The sequence below is a fragment of the Narcine bancroftii genome, chromosome 1 (genome assembly GCF_036971445.1).
Source record: "Narcine bancroftii isolate sNarBan1 chromosome 1, sNarBan1.hap1, whole genome shotgun sequence".
NCBI lineage: Eukaryota > Metazoa > Chordata > Chondrichthyes > Torpediniformes > Narcinidae > Narcine > Narcine bancroftii.
The window spans coordinates 415,734,286-415,761,061 of NC_091469.1; the positions used below are offsets into that span (position 1 = coordinate 415,734,286).

At 39.9% G+C, this 26,776-nt stretch overlaps 1 protein-coding gene and 1 long non-coding RNA gene across 9 annotated transcripts in view; one reads left to right on the forward strand and one right to left on the reverse strand.

The window, feature by feature from the left end:
- Positions 1-9,525, forward strand: part of LOC138751576 (uncharacterized) — a 34,086-nt gene extending 24,561 nt beyond the window's left edge. Inside the window, exons 2-3 of the long non-coding RNA XR_011350057.1 lie at positions 6,243-6,378; positions 9,314-9,525. This is a non-coding gene — a long non-coding RNA (uncharacterized lncRNA). The remainder of the gene's footprint in view (positions 1-6,242; positions 6,379-9,313) is intronic.
- Positions 7,522-26,776, reverse strand: part of LOC138751570 (sodium bicarbonate cotransporter 3-like) — a 277,417-nt gene continuing 258,162 nt past the window's right edge. For all 8 annotated transcript variants that reach the window (XM_069914014.1, XM_069914011.1, XM_069914018.1 and 5 more), the window contains 3 exons: positions 15,593-15,693; positions 12,324-12,434; positions 7,522-9,486 (listed from right to left, as the gene is read on the reverse strand). In XM_069914014.1, the coding sequence (XP_069770115.1) occupies positions 9,405-9,486; positions 12,324-12,434; positions 15,593-15,693 (294 nt within the window). In that variant the 3' untranslated portion in view covers positions 7,522-9,404. The remainder of the gene's footprint in view (positions 9,487-12,323; positions 12,435-15,592; positions 15,694-26,776) is intronic.

Consider the following 26,776-nt stretch of genomic DNA (forward strand, 5'->3'; position numbering starts at 1 on the left):
TACTGTGTGCTCTGAAGAGATTGAATGTTACTAGCTCTTTCCACAGGGTTAGTCATTGTTATTTGAGCACTAGCAGTGCCACTCATTTCTTGTGGTTACAGTACCCCTTGATCTCCTGGAAGGTTAGGTGCTAGCCCTTTGGGAATTTCACTGAGTGATAGATCTTGCAGAAGCCTGAGCTAATGCTTTTACTGTGGACATCTTCATAGCATATTGTTCCTCAAGCTCTAGTCTTTTCTTTTCACTCTTCAATATCTATTTTGTTCTTCACTAGCCTATTTGTAACTTCAGTTGCTGATTCTTCATTTCAGCTTCTTGCCTTAGTTGTTGATTCTTCATTTCAGCTTCCATATCTTCTAAAGCATGTCTTTTCTCCAACCACTCACGTTGTGCATAGATAGTACCCAGGTCTGCTTGCCTTAGCATGCATAGCTGATATGCTTGAAGCACACAAAGCTGTACTTGCTTTAGATACCTTTGAAAACTTTGAAGATCTTCCTGTGCTCATAACCTTGGAAATACTATCATCAGGATTCACATTTGAACTTTCAGATACTGCTGATTGAGTTTCTATCTTCAGCATTTCACTTGGTACAGCAGCAGTAGGACTTTGCAATATACATTCATCTGTTTCAGTTCCACTAACCTTTAAATCAGCTAATGAGGCCCACAGTGCCTTGATTGTGTTCTCTTCTTGCCTGGTATTTGAAACTGCTTCATCTATGATGGCTGGCTCCAATCTCCTGCCAAGCATTGTTGGGTTGGTCTGCCTTGCTGGCCCAACTCACGATCAGTTCTTTGACAGGAGCTCAAGGTCTTTAGCATGACACCACTTTTTCTTATCCATCTTGGGTTCTTCACACTACAGCCCATCTTCTCCTGCCTTATCCGAGTTCCTGGGAACTGTAAAATTTGTATCTATCTTGGTTCCTTTAAGAGGATTTCTCTGGCTGAATTGTCTCTGTGTTCTGCACACAATCACTCTTATCAAGTATTTGTAATAAATGTTTACAATAACATTTCTGGGCTTCCTGCCAGATTCTGCAAACCTGAGCTCTATCTTGAAGGTCACAGGTGTCTTTCAAGGATTCATTTGATTTCAAACTATGCAATCAGACATATTTTAACAGAAAACTGGATTTTTTCTTAAAGCTGAAATGCTTCTTGCTTTTAACAAGTTGAGTTCTTTCAGACAAATTTTATGAGTCTTTCTTCCAACGTTCACAATTATAAATTTTCTTTGAATCAAAATATAGATGAAATAAAATGATACAAGATGAAACTAAGACACATTCAAAGAAAAGTATCTCGAGCTCACGTCTCTCATGGTTCATCGAAGAATGAGATGCAAGCTCTTGATCTGCATGGACATTATAACATATGATGCCGTAGTCACTATGGCAACACTAAAAACAATACTCCTTCTTAAAGGCAGAGGCACAAAATTAACCGATAATTAAAAACACAAGGTTTTAACCTTTACATTCCTGCCTCCTGCACCAACTCTTCAGCCATGCATTCATCTGTCACAACTTCCTGGTCCTACCCTCACTGGCATGTGGCACAGGCAGCAATCCTGACATTACCACCCTTGGGGAACTGCTTTTCAACTTCCTTCCTAACTCCCTAAATTCCAGGAGCTCATCCCTTTTCCTGTCTACAACATGGACCATGATATCTGGCTGTTCACCCTCCCACTTCAGAATTACCCTTCCTTCTCCACACCATCACCCAGTTACCTGCCTTTTGCCTTTTGGGTGTGACTGTCTCCCTATAGCTTCTATCAATCACCCCTTCTGCCTCCTGAATGATCCAGAGTTCATCCAACTCCAGGTCCAGTTCCTAAACACTTCTGTAAGGAGCTGCAGCTGGATGCACCTCTTGCAGGTGCAGTCATCAGTTGTGCTCTCCCAGATTTCCCACATCCTGCATTCAGCACTTTCCACTACCTACTCTTCGATACCACACAAAGATCTTACCTGACCTTAACTACAGCAATGTCCTCGACCTCTGTTCACTGAAGCTTCTCAAGCCAAAGCCTCTAAATCCGCACTCACATGCTGGCTACTCCACACTTGCCACTCCACTTAAGCTTCTCTTATCTGCGGCAGGCTCTATCGTAGCCCAAACTCCAACTAATCGGCACTTTTCTTACCTTTTAAACTCTCTGACACAAAGCCCAGCTGCCAACACTCACCAGATGCTGTGACCCGAGTTATGCTGAGTTACATTCACTACCTCTACAGCTTCTTCAGCTCTTGAGCAGAGTGACTCCCATAACATGCTGTGATATATCCAGCAAGTATGCCCTTGTTAGTGCACCAGTAGGACTTGTTATTGGACAAGAGGGACATGCTAAACTTTCTTCCTCCGAAAGTAGAGATGTTGTGGTTTCTTGACTGTCACATCAATGTGCTTGTCCGAGGCCAGAAGCCCAGAATATTGTAAATTCTTATTCCTAAGAACATGAAGTTATTTACTTTTTCCACTTCAACATGATTAATGTGGACAGGAGTGTGGTTACACTCTGGAGTTAATGATCATCCTCATCTTATTGAGGTTGAGAGAGAAGTTGTTATCTTGCTATCATTCCACTCAAATTTTAACCTCTTTCCTGCATTCCATCTTCTTGTTATTGATACCCGGTTCACAAATGTTGTTACACCTCACCAGCAGCAATTTAGAGATGCATAAACAGATGGGTTAAGTTTACCTCAAATTTTTTTGGCAATTGTCAATAATTAACTCAATAAACTTAACACCTGAACATAAGCCTTTATGGAAACTATATACTAACAACAGATATTTATAACATGTATGTGGAAAAAGAACCCAGACCATTCCAGTCCAAGCCCAAAATGCACCAAAAGAGAACTCCCAAAACAAAACCTCAAGTCAGTCATCAAGTCCTTCAGTCAAAAAGCAACAGCACACAGAGTCTGGTCTCCAGGCTTAGGATTCTTAGTTTAGTTGCACACTGGTCTTTCAAGTTGGACATAGAGCCAGATGGCCTTGATCACTGTAGACTTACGACTTTCCTGTGTTTCGAATGTAGTCATATTTCTTCACACAGGAATTTTCACCCAGTGACCTCCTCGTCACTACAGCAGGTTCACATTTCCGAAGCCCACCTTAGGGTTAACAAGTGATCTACTGTCACACAAGTCTTCCTCTCTAAACACCCTGTCTTGGGTTGTCAAGTGACTCCTATCACACAGTCCTCCTCTTAGAGGGGAACTGGAGAAGCCCAGATTGGACACACACACACACACACAGACACACACACACACAGACACACACACACATACACACACACACACACAGACACACACACACAGACACAGACACAGACACACACACTCTGGGTATCAGAGTGGCAAACTGCTGTCAGGACAACAGTGCTGGCACCCATGGACAAAGTAGCTCAGTCTTCTTTCTCTTACTAAAACTACTGGGTGAGCACACTGACAGTCAGTTATGGATGGCAGTGTTAGCACTTGTGAACGAAACAACTCGGCCTCTTGTTTGCTGAATGAAGTTGCTGGGTAAACAGATACACACAGTCGAACCGTCTGACTGACTGCCTCCGACCAACCAACCTGTTCAAAACTCAGCATGCTGGTCTCTTCAAATGCCCCAGCATGTGCCTTCAGCTCTCTCAATTAGTGGGGAGAGGTTGACAACAGCAGGCATATTCTCTGTGAACCCACTGACTTCCAGTGCGCGTCTCGCATGTTTCTGACAGGTGTCATTTCTCCCAGCACTGCTTCAGCACTTTTCACGCAGCTGTCAGGCTTCCCAGCACTGTTTTAATGCTTCCCACACAGCTGTCAGTCTTCCCAGTGCTGTTTCAATGCTTCCTGCACAGCTGTCAGTCTTCCCAGTGCTGTTTCAATGCTTCCTGCGCAGTTGTCAGTCTTCCCAGTGCTGTTTCAATGCTTCCCACACAGTTGTCAGTCTTCCCAGTGCTGTTTCAATGCTTCCCGCGCAGCTGTCAGTCTTCCCAGTGCTGTTTCAATGCTTCCCGTGCAGCTGTCAGTCTTACCAGTGGTTTCAATGCATCCTGCACAGCTATCAGTCTTCCCAGTGCTGTTTCAATGCTTCCCACACAGCTGTCAGTCTTCCCAGTGCTGTTTCAATGCTTCCTGCGCAGTTGTCAGTTTTCCCAGCAGTTTTAATGCTTCCTGTTCAGCTGTCAGTCTTCCCAGTGCTGTTTTAATGCTTCCCACGCAGCTGTCAATCTTCCCAGCGCTATTTCAATGCTTCCCGTGCAGCTGTCAATCTTACCAGTGGTTTCAATGCATCCTGCGAAGCTGTCAGACGTCCCAGTGCTGTTTCAATGTATCCCGCACAGCTGTCAGTGTTCCCAGTGCTGTTTCAATGCTTCCCGCACAGCTGTCAGTCTTCCCAGCGGTTTCAATGCTTCCCGCACAGCTGTCAGTCTTCCCAGTGCTGTTTTAATGCTTCCCGCGCAGCTGTCAGTTTTCCCAGCGCTGTTTTAATGCTTCTCGTGCAGCTGTCAGTCTTCCCAGTGCTGTTTTAATGCTTCCCGCGCAGCTGTCAGTTTTCCCAGCGCTGTTTCAATGCTTCCCGCGCAGCTGTCAGTCTTCCCAGTGCTGTTTCAATGCTTCCCGCGCAGTTGTCAGTCTTACCAGTGCTATTTCATTGCTTCCCGCGCAGTTGTCAGTCTTCCCAGTGCAGTTTCAATGCTTCCTGCGCAGCATCATGGGTCCTCTACCGGCATCACCTACGGGTCCTAGAACGCTTCCACCAGCGTTGTCTCTGCTCCATCCTCAACATCCATTGGAGCGCTTTCATCCCTAACGTCGAAGTACTCGAGATGGCAGAGGTCGACAGCATCGAGTCCACGCTGCTGAAGATCCAGCTGCGCTGGGTGGGTCACGTCCCCAGAATGGAGGACCATCGCCTTCCCAAGATCGTGTTATATGGCGAGCTCTCCACTGGCCTCCGTGACAGAGGTGCACCAAAGAAGAGGTACAAGGACTGCCTAAAGAAATCTCTTGGTGCCTGCCACATTGACCACCGCCAGTGGGCTGATATCGCCTCAAACCGTGCATCTTGGCGCCTCACAGTTTGGCAGGCAGCAACCTCCTTTGAAGAAGACCGCAGAGCCCACCTCACTGACAAAAGGCAAAGGAGGAAAAACCCAACACCCAACCCCAACCAACCAATTTTCCCCTGCAGCCGCTGCAACCGTGTCTGCCTGTCCCGCATCGGACTTGTCAGCCACAAACGAGCCTGCAGCTGACGTGGACTTTTACCCCCTCCATAAATCTTCATCCGCAAAGCCAAGCCAAAGAAGAAGGAGTGTCATAGCATGCAAGGCTGACTGGCTTTGCTTTGTACTCCATGAGTGCATAGTCCATGATGTTCTCTTGGGACCGAACTTGGTGCGGTACCATCTCTTGGCTCCCCTAATAGTGTTGTGGATATCACTCTTGGGATTTCTAGTAAAGAATGGGGTCTCCTGATTTAAACACCTCTAACCTGGCCTTCCATGGCTTCAGATAAGTAATGAGTTTATTGTCAGATACACAAGTATAATGAATAGATGCACCAAAATTACTTGTTGCAGATATAGATACTTAAGATACAGAAACTACTACAAGTGTATAGTAAATTAGTACAAAATGCCACAAAGTCTAAAGAAAAGATAATAAATATCAAAGCGTCGATAGATAAATATTCATATTTGCAGTTAGTGCAAAAGAAAGTGACATTTCAATGGTGCAGACAGATCCTTTCATGGTTGCAGAGTAGTACATGTTTGGGTACTAAGGGGAGCTTCAAATGCCTGGAGGGTATTGATAAAAATTATTAAACCTGGAGGTGTTGGACTTCAGGTTTCTTGCTCATGACCTGAATCAGAATGTCAGGAGTTTTTCTGAGCAATGGCTGTTGCAGAGCATCACTGGGGTCTCCTCCCACCCCCAATCCCCCCCCCCCCCCCTCATCCCATCAACATGATTTACCAAAATTATTGTATAAAAAAGGCTCTCAAAATCAGTGAGGACCCCTACCCAGCATGCAGCATTTTCCAGCTACTCCCATCAGGAAAGAGATACAGGAGTATCAGAGCCAGCACCACCAGGCTGAGAAACAGCAAACTCTCCTTGACTAGATTCAACAATAGTATTTATATATTTCAATATTTATCTATATGTACTGTGCATGCATATTGCTTGTCTATATGTGTGTTATGTCTGTATGTGTATTTGCAGTGTTTTGTAACGCGGGCCAGAGAACAATCTTTCATCAGGTTGTACTTTGAACAATTGGATGATAAATAAACTTGAACTTGTGAAGCATGGCCTGGTTCTCCATAACGCTAATCTTCTCACCTTCAGACCAGAAAAGGTAAAGACTGCAGATTTGTTTCATGAAGATATGAGTGAACTAGATGCTTATCTTTACTTGTGACTTATTTTTTTCTTCTCATGCCTACTTACTAGCTGAATTTGATTTCCATAGCCGGGTGTTTCCATATATTTAATTAAAATCTTTAAATTACTGGTTTGGTAACTGGCACCACCTTGCTCCATGTGCCTATTACATGAAGTAAAACTGGCTTCTTTGATAATGGAAACCTGATCCACATGGCACTTCTGGAAGATGTTCACCTATGTTGGAGGATCAGACTAAAATTCTGAGGATCAGGCCTGTAAGAAACAACCTCTACAGCTTTCCCAACGGATCAAAGGTTAATTTCTCACAGATAAAGTGAGGGTTTTTCTTACTGTAAACAGAGAAGCAAAAGGTCTCAAATATTTAGATTAACAGTCCATTTCCTTATTCATTTCCCTTCCCAAGCTCAAAACTTTTTGAGTGAAACACTGAAATCTGCAGACATTATGATTGTAGTAAAAACACAGTAAATGCCACTCTAGTAGAGTCCATAGGAGGTAAAGATATATTACTGATGTTTTGGGCTTTTTCTTCAAGGTACTGTGGGATCGGCTGAGTTCCTCCAACATTTACTGTGTTACTACAAGACATTTTGAAACTGACTTAAATCCTGCTGGAATGATTAAAAGATTCCCAACACTGAATATTCATTGTAGCTTATTATCATTCTGCCACGGGCAAACCAAAAAAAACTTGCCTGTTCAGTTTCACCTTAAAAATCCTTTAAAGTTAAAAGCCAGGCTATTGATTGAAGTTTCAAGTTTGGGCAAATTTTGTGAAAAAAAGTATAAATTATCACCAAAAATCCATGAAAATATAAAAACTACCAATGTTGGGAATCTGAAATCAAAAACAGAAAATTCTGGAAGCAGCAGGTCAGACAGCCTCTGTGGTAAAAGAAACAGTGAATGTTCCAGAGTTCCACAGATGCTTCCTGACATGCTGACTGAAAATTTACAAAAAATATGAAAATACAGAAGGCAGAGATTGAAACTCAATGTTTCTGTTTTGTCAAAATTACAAAATGTCATATGTAGTCCTTTTGTTAATTTATTCATGAATAAATGTTTATAAATAATATTCATTCATTTCACATTTAATGCAATAAGGGTCTTTATTGCTTTTGTTAACAGATATGACATTACAAAAAATAATTTCCTCTAATATTTAATAGCTGATAGCTGGATGCTATCCTTAACTAGGAAACAAAATCTGGTAAGTCCACATATATCATTTAAACTAAGACAATGGATTACTTTAAAGTTTTTAACATTGCTTTAGGTATCCTTACAAAAATAATGGTCACTACCATAGTTTCAAATCGTAATCAAACCCCTAATCATAATTATCTGAAATTAGACAATTTTATGAAAATTGATGAATAATAAATGATGTTGTTCTGTGATTACATATGCAGAACACAGGAAGACATAAAATTACCATCAAATGCAGATTTTAAAATGGATTAAATTGTCCCTACCAAAAAAGTTTTTCAACTTATTAAAATCTCATACTGTATTTAGCATCATAAGTCAACAGTATCAACACAATGCTTTTTTTTCAGCAAAGCCTAACATAAAATAGAAAAACTCATTCAATTCGCCAATGGCACTCAAATAAATTTCTATAATTTAGATCCCATTATGCAAACGTAATTATTCAACTACAGTGATTAGAATTTATACACTGACAGAAGCAGAAAATGGGTTCATTTCTGGATTTATCACACGTCCAACTATACAATATTATGACACAAACCAAATACTTCACATTTTGGCTATCTGTTTGCAAATTACCTTGCAATAATTAAATGCAATTCTTTCTCCTGAATTTGTATGTCACACAAAAGGTAGGCCAATTTGCTCCTACTGAAAAATAACAAGGGTCATATATTTTTTTCCGAAAGAAACTTCTTCTAAGTCTGGAAGACAAAGCAACTTGTAGAAAAGCATGGTGATATACAACAATGGGAAGTTACTAATTTCCTGAGATGGTCTAGAGTTACTATTCTAACACTATAGTTGCAGAACTGGTTGTAGAAAGTGATAATTCTGCATATCCAAAGTACAAAGACAAAAAGACTACAAAAATCTTTATAAAATTAGCCCAAATATTTTCTATTCCATCTAACATGACAATTTCTGAATAATTTGAAGTCTAAATATTAAATAAATAAAACATGTAACAAGCTGCAATGGGGAATTAAAGCCTGGAGTATATCATGTTGAAAAGTCAAATGTAAACAGTTCAGATGCAGATAGTCTCTAATCAGTATCGTAAAGCCGATAAACAGTTTTGTAAATAAAGATAGGAACAGACTAGTTTGAAAACCTGTATCACATCCATGTAGTCAAAAGGTACACACCCCTTACGTATATAAAAAAATTGTATGCCTGTTCTATCATGCCCCATCATCACACTTGTTCCTGCGTATGATTTCACAGCAACAATTTTCTCGAGGACTATTAATAAACGATGAGATACAGTTAATTCAATTTGATTCAAAGTCTGAATGTAAATATTCCTAATCTCAGATTATGAATGTCAATGAGCAGCATATTTTACTACTTTTTATATAAAGAAGATACTTTTTGTACTCCCTTCTATTTTTAAAATTTGACAGCATCAGTACAAAACAAATTAAATATTGGGGAGCAGATTTAAACAAAAATTAAACTTGTTTTGCTAAACTGTTGCTTGTTTTTGTCAAAATGGTAAAATGGTAAATTAAAAATGATGAGCAAATGGATATTAAGATTACAATTGTAACTGGCATTGCAATCAATACAAAAGATTGGATAAAGTTGAAATGGTCTTCTTCGGAACATCCTCATTTTAACTGAGAAACCAAACCGAGCAAACCAAACATTCCTATTTCCTCCAAAAGGACCAGGGAGTTGCTCGTGGCTCAAGAAATTACTTTAACTAGAAGAAGACTGCCTTAGATGTTGAAGATGTGGAACTTCCAACATTAAAGATCATACAGAGGTTTCAGCATCAAGAACATTTATCCTGGGCACCTCTTCGATATTCATACTTGTATCTGTTCTATTTTCAGGTCTGTAAATGTATAACAAAATAAATTGATTATTTTGTTTCCACGTTGGTAAATTAACTTCTTGCATGCATGAATGGCAACAAGATAATGACAGCAATGATCAAATTTCAAACTGTAAACTGAAACATTGTGCTCATAATTTGCTTTGCATTCTTTTTGACAGTTCTTGTCATTTTAGTTTATTTTATGAGATGCAGCTTTAGTTTCTATGTATGATTACATCAGCAAAGGTTATTAGTTTTAAAATACATCTCGAGCAGTGGTTTTCAAATGTATTCTTCCCACTCACAAATATGTTAAGTAATCCCTATGCCAAAGGTGCTTGGTGATTAGTAAGGGATTTCTTAAGGTAGTATGTGAGTGAAAAGAAAATGTATGAAAACCAGTGGTCTAGAGTTTTGTCTGGCTACATATTTTTCAATACAATGACATTCGTTGAGTGGTATTTAAGTGAGGATGTTTCAGACAAAATACACTGAGTGACTGCGCATTAACTCTACTGACCACAAATTTATAAAAAGTTAATATATTAAAAAAGGAAACTTTCCATTAAAGTAAAACTGATGATAAAGATAGATACAGCATGAGTTTCTTTCACCTGTTTCTTCATGGAGAAGACTTTTAATGACATTGAAAAGCAAAAACTATTCCGATAAAAAGTAATTGACCTAAAAAATTGTCTCCTTCTACTGGATCAGCTGAATACTTCCAGCATGTCCTATTTTCATTTTAACAATCTTGTTTGATTTTATTACCTTAAAGATAATCCATCTGAAATGCAAATTAAGGATGAGAGTGGCTTTCAGCCTTGCATAAAATTGAAGAAAGGGAAAATGTAACCTTGCTTTATATAAATCCCATTTTATATCAACCCCAATCTGGGAAAAAATCTTGCAGAATCAGTTGAGCTGACCTTCATGAAGTGTTTAGTGAGGTTTAGCAAAGTCTAAACTTCCATTTTTACCAGGCCTACTGATGGCCATCACTCAAATCTTTGATGAAAACAAAGTTGAAGGAAGTGTTTTTGCCTTCCCTCAAAGTTTGTGAGGTTTTTAAAAAAAATCAAATGCTGAGAAATAACAAAATTTAATTGAAGTAAAAAAATACATAAAATGATTAACTTTTTTGTTAATTACCAACTGATTACTCCATGCTGATCAAAAAATTAAATATCAGCAACTAAATGGTAGTGATTCTGAAACAGCACTAGTTGGCCTCTCAACCTTCTGTCCAGGTGCCTTCTGTCTCTCTTTATGTTCCTGTTTACATTTTAACTTCTTGATTGAACTCAAAGAATCGGGGTCCATTAAGTATCATGATCAAATATATATGGATTACATGGATCTATTTAGGATATTATCAAGTTCTATGTCATGAAGTAAAGAAAATTTAGATAGGAAATGTATTACTCCAGAATTTTGCATTTTTTAAAAATTAGAAGAAACATTTGTACCGTATTATAATCAAAGCATTTAAGTTTCAAAGTTCACGTTATTTGCTTGTACTTAGTCACTTATCCATGCATGCTCTGTGTAGTTCTCAAGAAATACAAAACATGTTTGCTGTTCAACACATCATAAATTTTAAATTTAGACATACAGCACGGTAACAGGCCATTTCGGCCCAGGAGCACCATGCTGCGAAATTACACCCAATTGACCTCCAACCACCAATATGTTTTGGAGGGAGGGAGGAAGTTGAAGCCCTTGGGGAAAATGTACAAACAGCATAGGATTTAAACCCCAGTCCCAATTGCTACACCAACCGTGGCACTCACGGAAAAATGTTTCAATTCACAAGGTACAAATTCCAGCATGTTAAGCTTCACAAATGCTGAGTACATTTGGATTATGAGCAGGTTTAGTTCCTAGGAACATGTCCCAATTTTAATTTTTCGGACAACAAAATATTTTTCCCCATTACATTCTATGTTATAAGTGAAAAGCATTCCTTTTCTCACAACAAAAACACCCTCACAGGCATATGGCAAGGGAATTCTTCTGTCTTTTAGAGGAGAAAAAGGGTGTTGCTTTAATTAGCTAGAAATGGATGTTATATTGTTTGATAAACTTTCTTTCTACAAGTTCCAATAAGCGATTGTCTTATTCATTTCCAAACCAAATCTCTTCAGCGACCTTAGGCTGTGAAACAGCAGCCTATATTTGTTGACCTCGCTTAAATGAATTAATTTCTTTATATGTATTTTCTGTATACTTTTTTTTCCAGATAAATTCTGTAAGAACAAATTTTTAACCCATATCTTAAGTATTTTGATTGTGAACTATGTAAGGGTGAATTTCCTCAATGCAGAAGTACATTATATGTCTTGTATCTTCCCTGATTATTTTTATGGGGCACACAGTACAATTTTGAATCATATGATATTACCTGAAATATCATTTTAAAGAAACAAAAGAAAAACCTTGTAAAAGGCACTGTGAAATTATTGGCATCAAAACTACTGTATTTGAAAAAAAGCACCCTGTAAGACAAAAGAGACTCAATAGAACAACAAATTATTTACAAATGAGTTGGCGTTCTCTAAATTGATGGCTGAAAAGAATAATGTTATAATGAACTAAGCATTCACGAGAGTGTGCACAACTGTTCAAAATGAAATTTAAGAAAAAATAGAGCCAAAATTTCAAACCTTATAATAAGATAGAATTATAATCCATGTGTCTAACAGGACATGATGTTATTCAAATACGGAAAGCAGGTTTAAGAGTGGTTAATGTAATAACTATAAATTTTCACTATATGCTGAATTCTTGAAAACTTTGCTTTGTATTAGTTTTAGAATTACATCAGTAATTAATCTCATTTTTAAAAAAGCTACCTCGATTTAAGTTTTACAACTTTTGCATTCTCCGCATTCATAGCAAGAGCCTTCCACACAGCAGATTTGGCCATTTCATCAGATATGTTTACGACTGAAGGATCATCTGGGCTGGAGGACAAACATATCTAAGTGTTAGTGCTCTGTACAAGAAGGAACACAAATTCAATTCTTAAAGCTCATTTTTCCACTGTCTCTCAAGTGTTTTTACCATTTATACAAATTTAGTTGCATACTATTTATTGTTAAAGGCTTGTAACATATGTACATAGAAATATTACTGAAATTGTTTCCATAAAACATTGCAGTTTTCTGTTTTATTCATTATGTATTATGTGAAAATAAAAGATTAATTCAATTTAGTTGTCAGTGATTGATTTGAAATATTATTCCTAGTTCCTTAGATTTTTATTGCATCAAAAAGAAACATTTTAATATAAAATTGCAAAGATCTTATCCAACATCACTTCCACCATTCTTATGAAAAGCCATGCTTAATAGTTGAAATAGCCAACATATATACACTTTTTTCCAAGCTAAATTCATGTATCCAAATCTCCTCAAGGCTGTCACTGCTATGGAACCGGGAGAGCAGAGATATAGCAAAAGGCTCAACTGCCTGGTCCTAATGCCAGCAGCTCTGTACAAGCATTAAATGGTCTGTTTGAGGAGCCAACAATGTTTTTAAATTAAAATCCTGCAAACCGTGAAATCTGTGCCCAAGATGGCAACACCTGTGCTCGGACACAAGAGGTTTCAGATTACTGGGGATCAGTGGACTGGTGTATGGCACCAGAAACAGGGAGAACACCCCCACCCCATTGAGAAGAAGCAGTGAAGACAAGTCTACAGGACAGGCTGCAAGCAATTTGCAGTCTGGAGACCTGCATGGGCTACAGGCTGCTGGAGACTGGCTCATGGGAACCAGGTACCGTGATTCATGATGGTGGTGAGGACAAGAAGGTCTTCCAAAATGCCTTGGGCACAGAAGGTTTCCTGTTTGTGTCAGAGATTTGGATCTGGAGCTCAGGTTGCTGATGGATCAGTTTGTGTTGCTGTAGAAGTTGTGGGAGCACAAGAGGTGAATACATGGACACAGAATCCATTGACTCTGAAGGGACTCCCTTTCACTTCTCATTCATACTTATGGCAACTCTTTTTCTACCTTATGGCAAGCAGAAGACGATTTTGTGTATTATTACATTTTCTGTACTATTACGTGATAATAAAGGAATCTTGATTCTTGAGTGGCAGCTCTCTGATATAATTCACTTGGCTATTTGTTAGATGTTTAGAATTTAACATCCAGTATGTTATTATGTAAAGATAAGTATCATAGTTGAGCTGGATTCTTACTGTTATGGACATCCAAACAATGTTTACAATTGGATGAATAGGAGGTCTACAACTTTTACACATTTTAACCCCTCACAAATTCCAAAGGAATTAACCAATTAGGGCATCCATTTATTGCCTTCGTTGTCAAGTTAACATAGGCTAAATGATTAAACTGAGTTTAATGGAATTGAATGGACCATGTCAACACCTGTATATTGTATGCAGGGGCATCAGAAGAGGTTCCCCCATATAATGTGAAGGCACATTTTGCAAAATAGCTATAATGTAATTCCCCTTTATTTACAAATAAAAAGTAAAATAAAACCACTCAGTTGGTTATACAAAGAACAGAAATTAAAGTAGAATCTCCCCATGATTTTGACATCTTGTAATGACAGTACAACTCCGATTATCTGAAAAATGGATTCTCCTAAATCCTCATTTATCTGAAATTTTTTCGGAGCTGAACTAACCTCACAGATTGAAAAAAGTTCACCCAACATGAAATTAGAATGACGGTTGTCCTCGTTTCAGGTAACTCCCTCCCCGCTCTCTTTCCATTTCTTCTTTACCTACTCCTATTCACTTTTCTTTCCAACTCACCCTATTAAACTGCATGGCACTGTCTCCAACCAAGAATCCCTTGTCCCGGCATCATCGCAGAGAGTGGCCTCCCAGGCAGAAGTGGGACCTCGGCCTCCTTGGGAGTAGCGGGACCTCGGGGTCAGTGGCTTTCCCTCTCTCACTCCTTGGCACACCCGATGCCAATGCGGAACCCTCCCCTCCCCTGTGTGTGTGTATAGTATGCTGAGGGGAGGATTCGGAGTCAGGACTCGAGTGTTGGGATTGGTAGCTCTGGTGACAGGGGAGACAGGAGGTCACTGACTCTCCAGTGAGTGTTCCACTGGCTCGGGAAACCTGGCGGCCAGCATTTTTTTGGTAAGAATTAAATATTATTTTAATGCTTAAAAGGACTTTCCTTGTTGTTTGTTGTTGTTTAAACATTAATACAAGTGATTTGCTGTTGCTACTGAGCTGTTTTTAAAATAATGATCAGAAAAAATGTTTATCTAACATAGGTCCAATCTTGACCATTTTGGATAATTGGAGTTATACTGTATCAAGAAGCAGATAAAAAAAACGCATCTGATTACTCAGTGTAATAGTTTTGAGCTCACCTTGTTAATCACATGTATCACCTAAACTGACTAAAGTTTGACCTTTATTCATAGCCTTAACGTCTCACTAGCTGTCCCAGGATCAAACTGCAATTTATCACATGGCCATAGTCAATGCATTCATCTGCTGTTTAAAATGCTATTTAGACTTTCTTTCTATAGACATAATTTGGCTGGTGCCTTTGATGTCCTAACTGACAAAATACCTGGAGTAGCCAATAATGCTGCCCAAGCTGAAGTTGGGACATAGGAACACAGGCAAAAGGTTGGTTGTATCATATCACTTATAAACTGCTAGTGTTTCACTGATCTTTTAATCCAGTTCAGTCCGAGGAAGGAACAGAATTGTGGTTTGATTATTTTAATTCAAATAGAGTAAATGTGATAAGTGCGACACAGGTTTAGCTCCCACCAGTCAATACAATGTTGTAATAATGTGATGATTAATAACCAGAGATCAAAAGGTGTTAAAAAGATTTACACTGGCTCTCCTGCCACAGCAAATCATTTTGAACCATCCTTCAGATTACATAACATCTATAAAGGAGTAAAGATAACTGAAAATATATATTGTTATTTAATTGTTTTTTCATCATTTAAGTTATGCTGAAGCAACAATAAGAATTATCATGTAAATGATCAGATTTATGGCATTTGGGGACTTCTTTTTAGAATTTAACTTTTTTAAAATTGAAAAGGTTACAGTATTAATTTCAAAGTCAGAACTTTCATTTCCATCCATTTCTCCCTTACCTGTATTTAATACTTTTTACAGGTATCTTCAGAATGTTGCCACCTTCCAAGGGGAGCTGCACTGTGCCACTTTCTGCAACTTCAAGCATTCTCTGTGCTTCCTACAAGAGATTTTAAGTGCAAAATTTTTCACAGGTTGCCATTATTGCATGGAGTCCCTTTTAAAATAACTTAAGGAAAATATGAAACATGGCCAGCATATGAAGGGTTATATTCATTTATAGTTTTATGATTTTGAATATTGACAATGTCAGAGACATCCTTGGATTAGCCAGGTATCAAAAATAGGAACATGGTACAACTGACTATCGGAAGTTCCTTGTTGGGAGTTTTGTCAGCAGGCCTCATCTTGTCCTTTCCTCTGCATTTCATTGGCTGTTGCAAGTTGCTGATGCTTTGGGATGATTTTGGAAAGAAGGTTCAATCTGGGCTGTGTGAGTGCCAAAAAATGCTAGGAGTGTTCATGGGTGGGTGACTGAATTCTGACCATAAAACTGGCTATTTTTAGTTCATGTACACTTTAACTTTGATTTGCATTATCAGGAACAATATAAAGAATGAAATGTCCTTTTTTTATGGAGTATTCGAGATGGCAGAGGTCGACAGCATCGAGTCCACGCTGCTGAAGATCCAGCTGCGCTGGATGGGTCACGTCTCCAGAATGGAGGACCATCGCCTTCCCAAGATCGTGTTATATGGCGAGCTCTCCACTGGCCACCGTGACAGAGGTGCACCAAAGAAAAGGTACAAGGACTGCCTAAAGAAATCTCTTGGTGCCTGCCACATTGACCACCGCGAGTGGGCTGATATCGCCTCAAACCGTGCATCTTGGCGCCTCACAGTTTGGCGGGCAGCAACCTCCTTTGAAGAAGACCGCAGAGCCTACCTCACTGACAAAAGGCAAAGGAGGAAAAACCCAACACCCAACCCCAACCAACCAATTTTCCCCTGCAACCGCTGCAATCGTGTCTGCCTGTCCCGCATCGGACTTGTCAGCCACAAACGAGCCTGCAGCTGACGTGGACTTTTTACCCCCTCCATAAATTTTCGTCCGCGAAGCCAAGCCAAAGAAAAAAAAAAAGATTTAACTAAATGTGTAGCTCAAAATTGAGGAAGCTGTTGGACAGAAGTATTTATATCATTGCTAAAGCAATCCTATTTCAATTTGTCTAGTGGTGAAAATTTTTGGTTTATGAAGTGAATCTATAAATTTAATAAAACAATAGTACTATTTACAAGCTATAAAAACTGTAAAGAATAAACTAGCTTCTTTGTTTTCGTTCAGTTCCATTCAGATGCTCGAGCATTATCAATTAACAAAGTGGTGAAGGCAGCATTTGGAACATATGCCTTCATCAGTCATGGCTTGGAGTACAGCAATCGAGACATTATTGAATTGTTTATTAGCATATGTGCTACAATACAGTAAAAAAAAATTCTTGCATGCTATCCAGGCAAGTCAACTTGTACTGCGAGTAATATAATAATAAATGAGCAACAGTGTTGAGAGTAGTGTTATAACAAGTCAAATAATGCAGTTTGTCACCATACTGCTTAAACCACTGACAGAGCATAATCTTCCGCCAGCAAAATTTCCATCTTGGTCTGATAACAACATAAAATAAAATGCTCTTTGTTGTGTATGTACTTACAAAAATAGGACTCAAAGATGTGGTGCTTCTCTCATTCTTTAATACCATCAGACTAACATGGCTACTGACATACAGATACACACACACACTCAAGGGGTGACATCATGACATGGGTCTCATGATGGACAGCAGGGCAAGCTTATACACAACACTCCCCCCCCCCCCCCCCCCCCGTGTAATAAATATTGTTTGGGCGCCCTCTAACTACCATTACTACATCAGGCCCATAACTGCTAGTGGAAATAGAGTACATAAACTGAGTGATTATAATACAGGAAGCAACTTAATAATAATTATGGAACATAGTCCTTAAAGCACTCAGGTGGTCTTCTTTCTCTCTTGGACTGCCTCATGCTGGACCGGTGGTTCGTGTTTTCAAGTACATATACCTTCTACCTGATGGGACATGGAGAGAGTGGGATGTGTCCTTTAATATGTTGGCAGCTTTCCCAACATGAAAGAAGTACAGATAGAGTTGATGGAGGGGTGGTTGGTTTGCTGCATTCACAACTCTCTGCAGCTTCTTGTAGTCCTGGGCAGAGCATGACTGCACAATTGTTGGTGAGACCATGTAGCATAAAGTGTGGAATTCAGGAAAGATGTTATTAAGTTGCAAAGGGTGCAGAAAAGGTCGTCGATGATGTTTTGGGACTGGCAGGCTCAGGCAAGTAGAAGCTGGATATGACATACATTTAAGGTGAGAAGGGAAAGATTTAAAAGGGACCAGAGAGAAAATTTTTTCACACGGAATGTCCATGAATTGAACTGCCAAATGAAGAGGTAGAAATGAATACAATTACAAAATCTGACAGACATTTAGACAGGTTCCTTGGTAGGAAAAGATTAGTAGGATTTGAGTTAAATGGAGTCATATAGGACTAGCTCCGATAGGCAGTTTGGTAAGCATTGATGAATTGGGGCAAAGGGCCTGTTCTTGTACAATATGACACCATGGCAAATTCTAAAAATAAATCATGTTTTACAATTGACACAGTATTACTTTCTAGGATTCTTAATTAATTTTTATTTCAAACAAGTTACTACAATAAATCAGAAAATCTCATTGTCATATTATGAATTATCTCAAACCTATAGAAATAACCTACAGAAGATTAAAAAATCCAAAATCTTTGTTAATAATTAAAATATACTTGCTCATTGTGCCTTGGTGGAGATGACAATAAACTTGAAAAAATAAACAGGGTGCAGGAAAACATGGAATTATGATGGTATTTTAAAGAAGTGTTGTTAATTATGAGATACATATCAACTTGGAAACAATATTTCTCAAAAATGGCAGCACTGCCACTGGTGCAAACTCAGGAGTAGGCAGCAGATACTCATCTTCCAGCACTCTATCATCGGGTCCTACTGCATCATTGTTCCACCAATAACCCCATGCATGTTTGTAGATTGGGGCCAGCTGTGCTTTTTTTAAATGAAGATTGGAGAACCCACTGAATTCTGTGTTTAAAGATGGTGGCAGCTCTGACCACGAGGGTTGCGGGCTCTGGGAAGGAGCAGATCAGTGCAGGACACCAGAGCAGGAGATCACCATGCCTCCAAGAAGAAGCATGAGAGAAGACCCTACAGGATCTTACCACAGAAATAGGCTAGCAAGGTGCTTGGCAGCTGAAGGACACACACAAGGCTGTGGACTGCCTGCAAGATACTGGAGATTGGAACTGGGAACCGAGTTTCAGGACCAGAACTCGTGAGGGTGCTGATAGTGTGCAGGGTTCCCGAAGGGCCACCAACATTAACAGATTCCTAATTGTATCAGGGGTGGGAACCAAGGGCTGAGAAGGGCGACTTTGCTGCCTGGAGCTCAGGTTCATCACAGGAACGGACAGGAGGCCTTGTATTTACAGAGGTTATGGGAGTGGCATCAGAGGAGGCGATGGAATCCAAGGACACTCAATGTCTTTGAAGGGACTCTTTTACATTTCTTTCTTATCTCGGTAAGTGCTCGAGTTTAGTCTCGCCTCTTTGTGTGGCTTGACGGTCAAGCAAAAGTAAACAAATTTAGAGCACTTATGTAGAAATGAACTGCACATATTATTGCTAAAATTTCAGCAAAAAAAGCAATTCTAATCAAGGATTTAGTAAATGTTATTGAAACCTATTTATTTATTTAATTTATTTTGGACCAAAAAACAATCGTACTTTATGTTCAAAGAAATTAAATATTTACAGAAGTATTTCTTCATGTATATTTAAAATAATTCAATGCACGCAATTCAAATTAGTTTAAAATGTTACTTAAAAATCTTGATTAACCAGAACAGCCATATTCAAATATTTGGAATCCAAGATCCCAGTTCAGTCAAGTTACTAAAGCATCCATCAACCTTTGCTTCAGTGAAGATATTTAAAACGAAAGTCAAAAGAAACATTTTTTCTTAGGTCAAAGAATGGAGAGAGATGGAGTGGATTCTGCACATTTGTCCCTTCTGGTACCTCTGAAATGCACCCATTATAAATAACCAAAGACATACCCATGGTGGTTTAGATCCATCCTTCGTTTTCTAGAGCAAATTGAATGTGCAGGAGAAAAAGCAGACAAAGGTCAGTCCCTTTAGAAGTTACATAAAGCCAGCAGGGTGAAACTATATGTGAAACTTTTCAAAGACAAGCTTTAAACTGCTAAGCAGAAAAGCAGTGACAGTAAAATCAAGGTAAACTCAAGCTGCAAATGCCATAAACAAAAACATATTTCCAAATATTTATAACATTTAAAAAAGTTTATTTAACATCACAGATTTTTTTTCTGCTGAAACTTTACCAAGGCCTTGGACAAGATCCCACATGGTAGACTGATCCAGCGAGTCAAAGTACATGGGATCGAGGGTGAGATGACCAATTGAATACAGAATTAACTTAATGGACAGAGTCTGAGGATGGTAGTGCAGGGTTGTTGTTTAGATTGGAGGCCTGTGAACAGTGTAGGCTGTAGGAATTGGTGCTGAATCTGTTGTGTTCGTTATTTCTATTAACAACTTAGATGACAAGTAGCATAGTTAACAAATCTGTCGATGACACTAAAATTAGTGGTGTAATGGATACATTTCTTTAAGTTTTGACATACAACATGGTAACAGGCCCCATGAGCCCGTGTCACCAATTACACTAAATTGACCTTCACCCTTGGTATGTTTTTTGAAGGGTGGGACGAAACCGGAGCTCCCGGAAAAACCCACACAGAAATGGAGAGAACGTACAAACTCCTTCCAGACAGTGCAGGATTCAAACCCCAGTCTTGATTGCTGGCGCTGTTACAGCGTTTCACTAACCACTTACAGCTCAGAACAGGCCAGTTCGGCCCTACTAGTCCATGCTGGAACAAATCCCCACCCTCCTAATTCCACTGACCAGCACCCGGTCCATACCCCTCTAGTCCTCTCCTCTCCATTTAACTATCCAGTCTATCCTTAAATGTAACCAATGATCCCGCCTCGACCACGTCTGCCGGAAGCTCATTCCACATCCCTACCACCCTTTGCGTAAAGAAATTTCCCCTCATGCTGAATGTGGATAGTGAAGAAGGTTAACTGAGATTACAACAGGACTTGGATGAACTCAGAAACTGGGCCATGGCATAGCAGATGGAATTTAACTCAAACATTTGTGAGCTGTTGCATTAGATGGGCTAAAGTAGGGCAAGACTTACCTAGTGAATGGTGGAAAAGAGAAGCTTGGGGTACAAGTACATAAATTCATAAAAGTGAACTCACAAGGAGACAGGCTGATGAAAAAGGCATTAAGCTTTTTATCAATCACTACATTGAGTACAAGAGGTGGGCCGTCATGTTCCAACTGTACACGATATTAATGAGACCACATGAGGTAGTGAAATGGATTTAGCAAAGGTTGGATGGGAGGTGTCAGAGAGTAGTGGTAGAAAATTGTTTGTCCAATTGGAGGCCGGTGACTAGTGGAGTTCCTCAGGGATCAGTCCTGGGTCCACTATTGTTTGTTATATATATTAACGATCTGGAAGTAGAGGTGGAGAATTGGATAAGCAAGTTTGCGGATGATACAAAGATTGGTGGTGTTGTGGACAGTGAGGAAGATTACCATAGATTAAAAGGTGATTTTTGTTGACCTCACCAAAGCCTTTGACACCGTGAGCAGGAAAGGGCTTTGGCAAATACTAGAGCGCATCGGATGCCCCCCAAAGTTCCTCAACATGATTATCCAACTGCACGAAAACCAACAAGGTCGGGTCAGATACAGCAATGAGCTCTCTGAACCCTCCTCCATTAACAATGGCGTGACGCAAGGCTGTGTCATCGCACCAACCCTCTTTTCAATCTTCTTCAGCATGATGCTGAACCAAGCCATGAAAGACCTCAACAATGAAGACGCTGTTTACATCCGGTACCGCAAGGATGGCAGTCTCTTCAATCTGAGGCACCTGCAAGCTCACACCAAGACACAAGAGAAACTTGTCCGTGAACTACTCTTTGCAGACGATGCCGCTTTAGTTGCCCATTCAGAGCCAGCTCTTCAGCACTTGACGTCCTGTTTTGCGGAAACTGCCAAAATGTTTGGCCTGGAAGTCAGCCTGAAGAAAACTGAGGTCCTCCATCAGCCAGCTCCCCACCATGACTACCAGCCCCCCCACAACTCAAAACGGTCAACCAGTTTGCCTATCTCGGCTGCACCATTTCATCAGATGCAAGGATCGACAACGAGATAGACAACAGACTCGCCAAGGCAAATAGCGCCTTTGGAAGACTACACAAAATAGTCTGGAAAAACAACCAACTGAAAAACCTCACAAAGATAAGCGTATACAGAGCCGTTGTCATACCCACACTCCTGTTCGGCTCCGAATCATGGGTCCTCTACCGGCATCACCTACGGCTCCTAGAACGCTTCCACCAGCATTGTCTCCGCTCCATCCTCAACATTCATTGGAGCGCTTTCATCCCCAACATCGAAGTACTCGAGATGGCAGAGGTCGACAGCATCGAGTCCACGCTGCTGAAGATCCAGCTGCGCTGGGTGGGTCACGTCTCCAGAATGGAGGACCATCGCCTTCCCAAGATCGTGTTATATGGCGAGCTCTCCACTGGCCACCGTGACAGAGGTGCACCAAAGAAAAGGTACAAGGACTGCCTAAAGAAATCTCTTGGTGCCTGCCACATTGACCACCGCCAGTGGGCTGATATCGCCTCAAACCGTGCATCTTGGCGCCTCACAGTTTGGTGGGCTGCAACCTCCTTTGAAGAAGACCGCAGAGCCCACCTCACTGACAAAAGGCAAAGGAGGAAAAACCCAACACCCAACCCCAACCAACCAATTTTCCCCTGCAACCGCTGCAACCGTGTCTGCCTGTCCCGCATCAGACTTGTCAGCCACCAACGAGCCTGCAGCTGATGTGGACATTTACCCCCTCCATAAATCTTCGTCCGCAAAGCCAAGCCAAAGAAGAAGAATAAAAGGTGATTTAGGAAGGATGGAGGTGTGGTCTGAGAAATGGCTGATGGAATTTAATACAGATAAGTGTGAGGTGTTACATTTTGGAAAGGCAAATCTAAATAGGTCATATGCATTAAATGGTAGGCTATTGAGATGTGCAGAGCAACAAAGGGATTTAGGAGTGATGGTAAATAGTACCCTCAAGGCTGATACTCAGGTAGATGGTGTGGTGAAGAAGGCATTTGGAACGTTGGCCTTCATAAATCGGAGTATTGAATTCAAGAGTAGGGAGGTTATGATGAAATTGTACAAGGCATTGGTGAGGCCAAATTTGAAGTACTGTGTACAGTTTTCATCACCAAATTATAGGAAAGATATAAACAAAATAGAGAGAGTGCAGAGAAGGTTCACGAGAATGTTGACAGAATTTCAAGGTTTGAGTTACAGGGAAAGGTTGTGCAGACTAGGGCTTTTTTCTCTGGAGCGTAGAAGATTGAGGGGGGACTTGATAGAGGTGTTTAAGATTTTAAAAGGGACAGACAGAGTAAATGTGGATAGGCTTTTTCAATTAAGAGTGGGGGAGATTCAAACTAGAGGGCATGGTTTAAGATTGAAGGGGGATAATTATAAGGGGAACATGAGGGGAAATTTCTTTACGCAAAGGGTGCTAGGGATGTGGAATGAGCTTCCGACAGATGTGGTCGAGGCGGGATCATTGGTTACATTTAAGGATAGACTGGATAGTTACATGGAGACGAGAGGACTGGAGGGGTATGGACTGGGTGCTGGTCAGTGGGACTAGGAGGGTGGGGATTTGTTACGGCATGGACTAGTAGGGCCGAACTGGCCTGTTCTGTACTGTAAGTGGTTATATGGTTATATAAGTCTTTTGTGCCATTCTGGTCACTCACAATGCTGGAATGAATGCAGAAAAAATTCAGAAGAATATTATTAGGACTGAATTATGAGGAGTCTGGGACTTTTCTCCTTTGAGTGTTAGAAGTTGAGGTGGAGACTTAGTGGTTTGTAAAATATGAGTGTAAGTTCTTGGGAGTCACTATCTCAGAGGATCTTTCCTGGACGCAACACACAAAAGGCATCGTGAAGAAAGCATGTTTGCATGTCTACTTCCTCAGGACTTTGCAGAGGTTTGATACGACATCAGAAATCCTGGCAAATTTCTACAGGAGTGTGGTGGTAAGTGTACTGATCAGCTACATCATGGTCTGGTATGAGGACTTCAAAACCCCGGAGTGTAAAGTCCTTCAAAAGGTAGTGGACACCGACCGCCCAGGATATCACCATCAAGAACATCTACAGGGAATGCTGCCGTCAGAGAGCAGCAGCAATTATTAAGGATCCACATCTCCCAATTTTGTTCTCATTGCTACCATCAGGAAGGAGGTATAGGTGCCACAAACCTATTTAAGGCCTCTTATTTTTTTCACTTTATTGATTTTTAAATTTTCTGTATTGCTCAGTTTGTTTACACTTCTTTAATTATATGTGTAAGTTGTGTACAGTCTTTTTTCGCATTACCAATAAGTGGTAATTCTGCCTCGCCCACAAGGAAAAGAATCTCAGGGTTGTGTGTGATGTCATGTATGTACTCTGACAATAAATTTGAAATATGAGGAGCATGGATAAGTTAAAGAAGCATCATCTTTTTCCCAGGGTAGGGAATTCTAAAACTAGAGACCATGGATTTAAGGTGAGAAGGAAAGGTTTAAAAGGAACCTGATGGGCACCCTTTTCACAGAGAGGGTGGTAAGCATATAGAAGTAAATTCCGAAGGCAAAACTAGAGCAGGTACAATTGTCAAGTTCAAAAGGATATTTAGACAGGTATATGCTAAGGGAAAATTTAGAGTAATATGGACCGGACACCAGCAAATCTGACTAGCTTGGTGAGACAACTTAGGTCAAAGACTCTGATTCTGGGGGCAAAAAATCTATAACTCTATAATATTGTGGAAAATGTAATTAGCCCAGTCACCTTATCTATAGATACAAATTGTCCTGTTGAATATTTTCAAGACTTCCAGCATCAGTTTATTTGTTTTTTTTTAAGAACATTCTCAATTAACCAAGCCATATTGTACATAGCCTAATCCGTTACTAAAAAAATAGATCGTACTAGGTCCAAACAGGAATTTCCAGAGCATACTACAGTGGAAAAACAATTGCAATTTTATGTCAGGATGGAAAAAAAATTACTTAGCTGTATTTATTTTCATTAGGCAAACAGTTCAATTTTGGAGTTGTGCACACTGGCTTTTTCTAAATTTCTTTGGCTACAAGAAAGAGTCTAGATTCAGTATATGCAGAAACACAGGATCTATGCCAAATTGATAGTTTAGATACAAAACTGACTGGTTCATAGAAGATAGAGGGTAAGTGGTGGTAAACAGTTATTCAAGTTGAACAGGGATTGGAGTTGGAACCCCTGTTGATTGTGATGAACATAAATAACTTAGATGAAAGCAAGGTGAGTAGATGAGTAATTTTGCAGATAATACAAACAGTGTAGAAGGTTATCAAAGAATACAACAAAATAAAGATAAATTCTAGGTATGGGTAGAGAAATGGCAGATGGAATTTAATTAGACAATTGTGAAGTATTGTACTTGGGGAGGTCAAATGTAAGGGGAATGTATATAGTTAATGGTAGGGCTTTTGTAAGTATTAATGTGCAGAGGGATCTGCAGATACAGCCCATAGCTCATTGAAAGTGGCCTTGCAGGTAGATAAAGTCATAATGAGGGAATATGGTATGCCTGACTTTATTGGGAAGTCATGTTGCAGCTATATAAAACTTTGATTAAATTGTTTTTTTTTAAATTTGGAAACAGGTCCTTTTAGCCTACAAGCCCATGCTGCCCAATTATACCCAATAGACCTTCAATCCCAGTACGTTTTGAACTATGGGAGGAAACTGGAGCACCCAGAGAAAACTCATCCAGACATGAAGAGAACATGCAAACTCCTTACAGACAGCTCTGGATTCGAACTGGGTGGCTGGCGCTATTAACTATGCTAACCAATTAGCCTGCACTTGTAATACTGTGTGGAATTCTGAACCCACAGAAGTGGAGGCTAAAGTAAAGGGTAAAGAAGAGGTTTATCAAGATGTTGCTTGATTTAGAGTTCAAATTCAAGTTCAAGGTAGAGGGTACAAGTTGTGGGGAGAGATTGGATAAACTTGGATTGTGGAATGTAGAAAGCCGAGGGGAGACGAGATAAAGGTGTATAAAATCATGAGAAGCATTTTATTAAGGTGGAGAGAATCTTTTCCCCAGGAAAAATTGTCACACACTTGAGGATATATATTTAACATGAGGGGGAGGAAGTTTAAGGCAGATGTGTGGGACAAATGTTTTATACAGAGAGAGCGAGGTGCCTGGAGCAGGCTGGTAGGAATAGTGGTAGAAGTAAATTTACTAGTAGCATGTAAGAGGCTTCTAGATAGACACATGAATGTAAAAGGGAAGGAGGGATATCTATCAGGTGCAAGCAACAAAGTTTCAGTTTGATTTGGACGTCATGTTCAACAGACACTAGACCAAAGGGCAGGAACCTCTTCTGTTCTATGTTTCAAAACTAGTCCCATTGATTTAAGGTGAGAGGGAAAAGATTGAAAAGGGGCAACTTTTGTCACACAGAGGGTGATGGATATATGGAACAAGCAACAGCCAGAGGAATTGCTCTAAACAGGAACAATTGTTTTGTTCAAAAGACATTTATGTAGGTACATGGATAGGAAAGGATTAGAGGGATATGGGCCAAACATAGACAAATGGGACTAGCTTCGGCTGCATGGACAACTTGGGCTGAAGGACCAATTTCTACTGTGCTGCAGAACTCTGTGACCCTGTAACTACAGAATGGCTATTTTATAACCAAGCAGGCTTCCAGAACTTGATAAAATGCAGCAGCCCTATTCAGAATGATGGACATATGAAACAAACTCTCAGAAAATTATCTTATCAGCATATTATGTATTTTATTTAGAATTATAATCCAAGAGTTTTAGTACAAGTATAAACTGCTGATCAGGACCAATTCGAATATATTGAATCTGTCCCACAGATATTGAGGGAAGCCAA